The 10,405-nt window shown below is 31.9% G+C and overlaps 1 protein-coding gene across 8 annotated transcripts in view; it reads left to right on the forward strand.

Annotated features, from left to right (window-relative positions):
- The window catches only part of LOC137629511 (uncharacterized), a 172,772-nt gene extending 168,959 nt beyond the window's left edge, over positions 1–3,813 (forward strand). For 7 of the 8 annotated variants that reach the window (XM_068360867.1, XM_068360871.1, XM_068360870.1 and 4 more), the window contains 3 exons: positions 1,308–1,469; positions 1,711–1,788; positions 3,141–3,813. In XM_068360867.1, the coding sequence (XP_068216968.1) occupies positions 1,308–1,469; positions 1,711–1,788; positions 3,141–3,232 (332 nt within the window). In that variant the 3' untranslated portion in view covers positions 3,233–3,813. The remainder of the gene's footprint in view (positions 1–1,307; positions 1,470–1,710; positions 1,789–3,140) is intronic. The other variant, XM_068360875.1, reaches the window with a different exon arrangement.
- The last annotated feature ends 6,592 nt before the right edge of the window (positions 3,814–10,405 follow it).

Raw genomic sequence — 10,405 nt, forward strand, 5'->3', positions numbered from 1 at the left:
AACTAATAACAGGCAACTTTGTTCTCAAATGGAAGACTCCATGTCATATAAGGACATATTATAGTTGACATATTCCCATTTAATATTCATTTTGCTTTTAATCATGACATTTAAGACATCTTCCAAACTAAAAGAGGTCAATACTATAAATGACAAGGCTCTCTGCTCTGTGAGATTTGGGGTGAAAATATCTCTATAATAGTCTTTTAAGAATAGGACCATGATTATAATACTTTTCATACCTATTCTTAAAGCCTTCTATAAGGGCATCCTCATTGGTTGAAACGACCAGGAGCTTAGAAATACAAGGTTTGTAGCATGTATGTGAGACTCGGAAGGGGTTGTCCTCCATGTCTGTGTGTGATATGCTAACAATGATCAATACAGTAATAGCAGTTGAAGATGAGATTTAGCATTGTCTGATTTTACAATGATTTATAGCAGAAGCAGTGAAACTAGGAGTGATTAACAAAGTCATTCAAATATAAAAGTTTGAATCCACTTAGCATATATAGGGTGGCAGTAAACAAACCTGCTGTATGTGAAACTTTGCAGTCTGGCACCTTATACATGCTCAGACAGACACTGGTTCCTTTTAATCATGCAATCAGATGCCTAGGAGCTGTTCAGGAAGAAAACTATAAAGGAGTGGGTTTTGGCTACGGGTGAAAACAGATATGCGCAACTGTAAAACCCACAGACTTATTAGCACATCTAAATTACAGACATAACACGTGATAACAATTGATAATTTATTGTAATCAGTGTAACCCACAAACCCCTGAATTTGTACTTTTATTTTGTGGGTAAACGTACACATGTCATCCTGTAAATGAAAATAATAATAACTCCTATAAACTGATAACAATATCCAAATAAAACAATATATTTTTTTTGCATTACCCTATAGTTCAAGAGTTATTAGGTCTTCCATATGCCCAATAGTACAGTAGACTCAATAGATTTTCGTTTTTTCCATCAATAACAATTTCAGATACAATTTCTCCTTATAATGAAATGAACAGATAAAGAAACAGAAGGATACATAACAATTGTTCTTTGTGACATGTCAATTCTTCCATGTATTTGTAACTTTAATGTTTAGAATTATCTTGGAATTTAATCAGACTTGACATCTGAAATAGAAGAGAGAGAGAGAGAGAGAGAGAGAGAGAGAGAGAGAGAGAGAGAGAGAGAGAGAGAGAGAGAGAGAGAGAGAGAGAGAGAGAGAGAGAGAGAGAATATGAATATTGTCATCAAAGGGAATCAAATTTTTCAATGCATTTATCACAATCCAAACTTGACAGGAGAAGGAGCAACATTTACTGTGAGTGGATGTAAGTGCAGTTTACCATTCGTGTACAAAGGGGTAACATACACTCGATGTACAACAGAAGATAGTACTTATCCCTGGTGTCCTACTTTAGTAAATGAACAACGGAGTCCAATCACTACGGCTTATTGCAGAAGTTGGTTTCCGATCACGTTTTTATCATTTGAATTTATTGCTATGTATATTATGTAAATTAACTGAATATATTTCCATAATATAAGTTTGATTTAACTTTTTATTGCAAAGATTTAGCAACAGTTTTCTTCACAAATTTAAAGAATTACTTGTAAAATATATTTCCAAATTGCGATAATATAGGACCTGAAAATAAAGCAGGTCAGTATGAAATCAGTGAAAGGTTTCTTTACGTCCCACAGATGACAAGTATGGAGATGCCCCAAAGCGCCCTCCCCCTGGGTCGGACACGCAAGTTTCTCAAATAAAAAAGCGTTCAGGTACGGTTGGCATCAATCTTGGAGAGTTGATATTCTGTTTGGCATAGCATTCTAACGGATTAGATTTATGGCTCTTCAACTCTGCATAACTGGGTTTTCATGCAGTTAAAGTACTGTATGTGTGAAGTCTTCTTTGCCATCTATTCTGCATGAATGAATTGTAAGACTGGCGTAGATTCTGTATGAGTTCAAGCATCTTCTCTGCCCCATTCGAAAAAAAGTGTCCTAAATAGACTTTCTTCAACCTCATTTAATGTGAATACACAACTAAATTGAAATGACCGTTCTTGGTTTGAAGTGAAATTCCACCAAGTGAAAATCATGTATCCTAATTGAAGACAAATTTTATACAGTGAAGTTTAAGTATCCTAATCAAATGTTAATTACAAAACTGTTGTATCTTAGAAGATTCTAATTGACTGTGAATATTAGCCAACGTTGTTCATCTTGGATGAATATAAGAATCCTCCTAAATAGAACTTGGCTTACCTTAATGAAATGTTTTCAGCATGATTGACTGTATATCAGCTATATAAGAGGCAAATCTCTTGAAAAGTAATAGGTTGAATTGTTTAGCCTGAACCCCCATCTCATAAGAATTGCTCATTCTGATTGTTTATAATTGCCAAAGTAAAAACTTCTTATTCAGATTACATGCAATTTATATTCCTTGTGGAAATTGTTTATCATGACTGAATGAAAATCTTGGTAACCGAAATGAGTTGGCCTTGTTTATTAAATTTACAAATATTCTTTTCACTGAATCCAAATGTTTTACTTTCCTGAGAAAATGTTTATCTAGTTGTAGTGATCTACTGTACTTATTACGATTGAAATCTCACGTTAGTCTGTAGTGTGTACAGTTAGCTAAATTGATTATGAAATCATTACTAGGGAGAGACCTGCAGAATGAATGTCTATATTCAGAATCTGTTTTATTCATAGATTAATTTCTGCTTCAATGAAATGTTAGGTTCAGTTAAAACCTATGTACATCAAAATTTGGTAATAGCATTTAATAGGCAAACCTTTTACACATGTTAAATTATTCCCCTTTTTTTAATCCCTGACCTGGAATTGCATACATAACTTAAATATGAGACAATGAATGGTCATATGTGATATAGAATTCTCTCTCTCTCTCTCTCTCTCTCTCTCTCTCTCTCTCTCTCTCTCTCTCTCTCTCTCTCTCTCTCTCTCTCTCTCTCATTATTGCACTTCCTATTTTTCCAACTTTCTTTTAGGCGTCTCATTAAAACTAATTCTCCTTTCTTGCAGGCAACACCTCAACACATTTTAATTCCTGACAACTTTTCAATTTAAACAAGTTTTTTTTTCTATTTCCGTTTTAGTGAACCCAGCGGAGGAGAGGAGCTACAATGACAATTGGTGGCCAAACCAACTGTGGTCCTACTTGCCTTCTATAGAATCATATTGGCCTTAGTGATTCTAAGTAGTTCAGAGGGGAAAATTCTACCCAAACTCATACTCACCAAGGAATTCAAACTTTCGTCTGTTTTTGTGGTAGACTCAAAATTGTACTCGATGAAGTTTCATATAGTAATGGACTTGTCCGCACTAGTTTGAGGTGCTTCATCATTTCTATGTAACTATAAATGTTATCATTCATGGACTGGAGAAATGGATAAAAAATGAATAAATAACCCCCCAGAACTTTGTTTAAATCTTCACGTTCCATTATTCAAATACAAAATCTGAAAGCGCCCTCTGAAACTTCCTCCTACCACCCACCATTTAAACGTTCAAGATTGCATCTCCGACGTTACTGGGACATCGTCATCTGCTACTTTTTTCTTGCTATCAATGTTACTTCTAGCATTGGACATGAACTCCAAAACTTATTCTGTTGAGCTTTATATAAAATGTCTTCTCGACACTAAGAAAAGTTTTCATATAGTTGAAGAAATAGTTGTAAAGAAAAGTAGTCCTAACAATTTTTTGTTACTAATTTATATGGTCTCTGAGAGGCGCAATTGAGAAGAATAAAGAAGATATGCAATTGCATTTGGAGTAGTTTTATCTGCCCCCGATATTTCTCTAGTTTCTAAGCTGTGCAAAGAATCTTTCTCCAGTTTCTGAACTGTTTAAAGAATCTTTCTCCAGTTTCTGAGCTGTTTGAAGAATCTTTCTCCAGTTTCTGAACTGTTTAAAGAATCTTTCTCCAGTTTCTGAGCTGTTTAAAGAATCTTTCTCCAGTTTCTGAACTGTTTAAAGAATTTTTATCCATTTTTTGAGCTGTTTAAAGAATCTCTCCAGTTTCTGAGCAGTTTTATGGTTTGATTATCTGGTCTCACTTCACATGAAAAGGAGTCTCACTGTAAGATCCCCTCTTACAGTATATGCACAAGCAACTATTTATAAATGGTCTACTTATTAACACTATTTTGAGTTCTGATTGACTGATTGATTTGAGGTTTTCTGGCATCATGATATCCAAGGTCATTGATGGCGATTGAGTTCTGAAAATAAATATATTTACATGAATGTTGTATCTAATTAAAAGTCTTCATAGGCATTAGCCATTCAACACCATCATCAATTTATTTTGATGTTATTAAAATCACGAAGAATATCAAAGCTGCAGCTTTGTAGATTCTGATATAATAGATAACCAGTGCAGAAATATGACAAATTGATAAAATGGATTTTATTTTGCCTTTTTTTTCATATGATGAATTCTTTAGAAGTCTGAAAACAAGTAAAATATTATGAATATCTTACAAAAACTACTCCAATTTATACTTATTAAAACTGCAGAAATTATGTTGTCTTAAATTTCATAATACAATTCATAAACTATGTTCCTGAGTATACATTGTTTTTTTTTTTTTTTTTCATATCTGAAATGCAGTTAGTCTCATATTCATATTCATCTTCATAATCATCATATCCTCCTATGCTTATTGATGCAAAGGGCCTCAGTTCATTAACAATCTCCTACTTCACGCTTCATAGATCATAGCAATGTAGGTTTGGGTCTTCCAATTCTTCTAGTTTAGCCCAGTTGAAAGTATGGTGAACTAATCTCTTTTGGGGAGTGCGAAGAGTATGCCCAAATCATCTCCATCTACTTATCATGATCTCGTCCCCATATGGTGCACGAGTAATTTCTCTTATAGTTTCATTTCAAATTCTGTCCTGCCATTCAACTCCCAATAGCCTTTTAAGGGCTTCGTTCTCAAATCTACAAAATCTGCTGGATATTGTTTCATTGTCATACCATAACTCGTGTCCATACAGTAACAGCGATCTCACTAAACTGATATATAGTCTGATATTTATATGTGATTTCAGGCAATTTGATTTCCAAATTTTACTTAACCTAGCCATTGTCTGGTTTGTTTTTTTAAATCTCATTAAACTCATATTCTAAAGATCCTGTATTAGAGTTCATACTTCTAATTACTTGAATGATTCCACCTCATTAATCCTTTCTCCTTGCAATAATATTTCATCTTCCATTGCATATTATGTTCTTATCATCTGTCTTTCTTCTATTTATCTTGAGCCCAACCTCATGTGATATTTCATGCAGAAAAGACATCTTGTCCATCACCTTAAACCCAATCCGTCCCCCTGCTGTCAGTGACTTCATCAAGATTTAGGGGATCATTTCCTCGACACCCAGAGTTCTCGCTACTCCACCAAGTTGCTCATCTGCTTATATAACCGTTGGCAAACATGGATTGTTAAGATAAGCTGCCTAGCCGGTATATCTTAACAATCCACATTCTTATAAAATATACTAAAATTTCTAACTTTCAGATTTGGAAATATTTTTTGTATAAAAGACAATCATTCTCGTAATGTACACTTGATATTTAAAAACCTTCTCCTTTTTTTAATTTCAACGGGAAAACATAGTTAATCATAATACACAAAGTTTAAAACTTTACATTTGAAACTGAAAACTTTTCAGGAATACCAGTACGTAGTTTAAACACATTATTTAGACTTCAATGATAGCTGGTCTATAAATTACTTTGTGCACCTGGGTACTCAGAATCTGAAATTAATTTAGAAAAACTACTTGATTTAACATTTATGGTTTAAGTTGATTAATAATTTGAGTGAGTTAATTAAGTACACAGTAATTTGACCTACTAAATCCGTCGTTAATCCAAGGCCAGTTCTTGAAAGTAATTATGGTAAATTTTGTTTGCTTTTCAAACTTTCAAATGAAATCTCCACAAATATTCCCAGGCTTGTTTCTCATTGAGAATCTAAGATAGCACCTACATAAAGTGATTGATCTAATGAGAGATTTTAAATCACATCATACTATGAGATGAATTCTCTAAACTATGAAACAAGCAAGCTCAGAGTAAAGACGAAATATAGTTGAATTAGCATAGGGTACTCTGATTTAATTTATGTAAAAACTCATTTGTTATTGCACATATTTCATCTCGACATACTGAATAGAAGATTTATGGCGTTTGAGTGGTTTTTCTTGAACTATTTGCAACATAAACGGTAAAACAAAGATGAATTACTCTTTAAATTAATTCAGAACTCGAGGACATTTTAATGTTATGTATAATCTCTCATTGGGAATCAAGCAAATTAAATACAAAAACAGCTTAAACACTGTCTAAGGAAGAAGTGGAAAAAATTATATAAAATTAATACAGAGGACGCTTCTTGTTAGGCATGTATCTCCTTTTAAGTTTCCAACCACCACCTAAAGACCACGATTCTTTGACCACCCAATGCCGTCCTCATACTCCATAGCTGGGCTGGGAGCTTAGATGTATCAATGTAGTAATAGTAAGTGGATATCTGTTCTTGTGTAAAGTGATTGTGGTGTCCTGAAGATGTTATTAAAGTTACGGTTTAGACAAAGATGGGGAGTGCCTTGAAGAAATACATGAGTCAATGAATTAGAAGTATCAAGATAAAACTCACCAAAATGGTTAGGAGCCCTGTATAACTTAGGAGAAAACATTGTCATGCGACAATGTTATCATTGTTATGTAATGGTAAGAGACAACTGACTCATATTTGGACATCAAAAGATTTCCATCGTGTATTTTATTGTTTGCAATTTATTCATATATTATGGTAAGTTATTTTAGTCATAATATCCTTTAAAGCTGCAAAACATGCTTGATTGCAACATTGTAAGGTTTTGTCATATGTAATGAACAGCTGTTTGAAACAAATTCTATAATGAACGCACTTTAAAACAAAAGAATTCAACGAAGTAGGTCCTGGACACTCAGCTGAGAATGACTTAGCACTATGGCATGACGTGGCTAACTTCATGTAAGTTTTCTGTCTTATGTTGTTCAACTACCTTTCTGGTCACCCTGATCAAAACATTCGGATTTCTTTCGGATAATTAGATTATACTTGCAATGCAACAAAAGGCAAAATGCAGTCATGCAGTTCCTTCACTATATACTGTAAGCTCGATATAATAATAGTATTTATTTTAATATTTAATACCTCCCTCAAACTAGAAAAGAGAATTAATCAGTCATTTAGATAAACTGAAAAGTTCTTCCTACTTCTTATGACCTTCCAATGATTTGGTAATCAAAATGTTTTCGTCTGACAGAATATGTTATAAAACATCTTATAAGGGAATGTCTCTATATATTTTGAAAAAACCTATGATTCTAAGTCCATTAAAAGCAAAAAATCTTCAGCTCCGTCCCAGTAGCTAGAATGATTAAATTTAATTTCCATTTAAATTAAATCATTCATTTAAACCAGCTTTAAAATTCATCCTACTCCTTGTGACGCGCCATAAAGGCGTATGTTTCTTAAGAAATATAATGATTTTCTAATTAGAGTGTAGGCCTAGGTCTATTCCTCTGATAAAATAGTTTATTAAAACATCTTATAAGGGCTGTGTGTCTGTATATTCTGCAAAAAAAAAAAAAATGTATCTCTAACTCCATTAAAAAAATCAAGTCCGTCCCCCCCATTGCTAGAGCGTTTTAAAAGCGATTTCATGGAAATTTGGGCATGTTTTATGAACAGCAACTCAAACTTCCCCTAAAATAGGGGCTAATTTTCTCCCTAGCATTCATCAACACATTATATATTTAGTATTATATACATTTCTATGCTTTCTAGTTACATTATAAAATATAATTAATTTCAGGAATTACATTTTTGTAACCATAAATAATAACATTTTCCTTAAAGCACCAAACTGATTTTAAAAACATGTCCCCAAAATCCCTAAATTTTTATGATTTTGGAATAATTCCCCTAAATGTAGATGCCATGATCTAAGTGTCAACAAGCTTAAATACAAATATATGTAATAAAATCTTATAAAAGTTGAATTTAAAACAATTAAACCATATTAATATTAAATTTAAAAATTTTGATGAGTTCTTTATAATAATTAGTTATGTTTTTATACACATTTTACGCTCGGCACCTAAAAAATTTTCATGGACATGGCGATGGTATCGCCTCCTATTGAGTGTAAAAAACTACTAATTTTGCAACATTTAACTTTTCTATGATATAACTAATGTATAAACTCAAAATTTATGCTTAATAATATTATTTTTTATCGAATAATATATCAATGAACTATAAAAGTTCATAAAAAATAGTATTTTTTTACAAATAATTCTCCATTTATCTAATGAATATTATATATTAAAGGTACATTGCAAATATTAGTTGGTAATGCAATAATCAGCTGATATTTTAACAAGCACACGTGGCAAAATAAAAAAAGATTATACGAATGAAAAATAGTGAAATTTTCAATAAAATCCCCCTAGATTTTATCAAAGTTTAATTTTAATCAAGAAAACTTGTTGAAAAGTCTGTATATTTTTCATAATTTGGAATAATTAAGGTATTTTGTTAATGTTTGAACTTGGCGCCATTTTTTTAAGTGAAAATAACGACTTTGACGTAATCTATTTTGAGTTAAAATAACCGTGGACAATAATAGATATTTTAAAAGTAATTGTCAACTCCGTAAGTAAACAATGGTGATATTACCTTTAATATCTTGCAAATATTTAACAAAAATTAGCACAATTTAAAACAATAAATAAGTATTTGTTTGTTTGTAGTCTTAATGTATCAATATACTATTAAATTATATACAAAATAAATATATATCAATAGAGTAGTTAAAAACTTATGCTAGAAGGCTGATTTAGTATATAACTATAATTTTAAATTTAAATTATTTATATATAAAATATTTTGATAAAAATCCATTTAAAAATTTATTAAATAAATAAATATATTAATATGGCTATAAGTTCTTTAGTTATTTGTAAAACAATATTAAATTTTAAGATTTTTTGCTAAACTTGTCTGGTAAACTATGAAATAAACTTTTCTTCCTTTGCCAAATCTTTTAAGGAAAAAAAATTTACATTTGATTAAAATCAATCAAATTTTAACATAATAATTTCATCTGCAATTTTCATCTTTATCATGAATGATAAAGATTTAAATCTCTTGTTGCTTAAATAAATTTTTAGATCAAAATTTTCCAACAATTTTTAATTTAATTTATCTGGGACACAAAACTAGGTTGGTTTCCTGTGAGTGATCAGATAAAAGTCTCCCACCATCACCAATCAGCTTGGTGATAAAATTGGCCAGAGAGAGAGAGAGAGAGAGAGAGAGAGAGAGAGAGAGAGAGAGAGAGAGAGAGAGAGAGAGAGAGAGAGAGAGAGAGAGAGAGTTCTACACACAAATACATAATATCAATTATCATTATTATTATTATTATTATTATTATTATTATTGAGAGAGAGAGAGAGAGAGAGAGAGAGAGAGAGAGAGAGAGAGAGAGGAGAGAGAGATGAGAGAGGAGAGAGAGAGAGAGAGAGAGAGAGAGAGAGAGAGAGAGAGAGTTCTAAACGCAAATATATATAAATTTCTTGTATAGTTTAATATAATCACAAAATGATAATCAGAACTAAAATTTCTTATAAATACACATATCTATAAAAACTATAAATAAAAAATAATACTTACATATCAATAACCACATGAAAAGGTCACACGCGCGTGCACACACACACATGCACCCACGCACCCAAACTCAATCACACACAAATACACTGTGGACTGTAAGTATATAATGAGGTAAGGGAATTAAGTTTTTAAATATTATTATTATTATTATTATTAGTTAAGTTCCAACCCTAATTGGAAAAATAGAATGTTATAAGCCCAAGGACTCCAACAGGAAAAAATAGCCCAGTGAGGAAAGGAAATAAAGAAATGAATAAACTACTACTACTACTACTACTACTACTACTACTACTACTACTACGAGAGAGGAGAGAGAGAGGAGAGAGAGAGAGAGAGAGAGAGAGAGAGAGAGATCTATGTAGCTGTTTCTAGTCCACTGCAGGTCAAAGACCTCAGACATGGTCTTATTCATGGCTGTAGTTTTGGCCAGTTTTCATCACCACGCTGGCCAACTACAGATTGGTGATGGTGGGAGACTTTTTCTCTGATCGCTCACAGGAAACCAACCTAGTATTGGTGTCCCAGACAAATTAAATTAAAAATTATTGAGAGATTTTTTATCTAAAAACTTAAATATACAAAAAGAGATTTAAATTTTAATCATTTATAATAAATCCAG

Source organism: Palaemon carinicauda, chromosome 37 (genome assembly GCF_036898095.1).
Source record: "Palaemon carinicauda isolate YSFRI2023 chromosome 37, ASM3689809v2, whole genome shotgun sequence".
Lineage (NCBI taxonomy): Eukaryota > Metazoa > Arthropoda > Malacostraca > Decapoda > Palaemonidae > Palaemon > Palaemon carinicauda.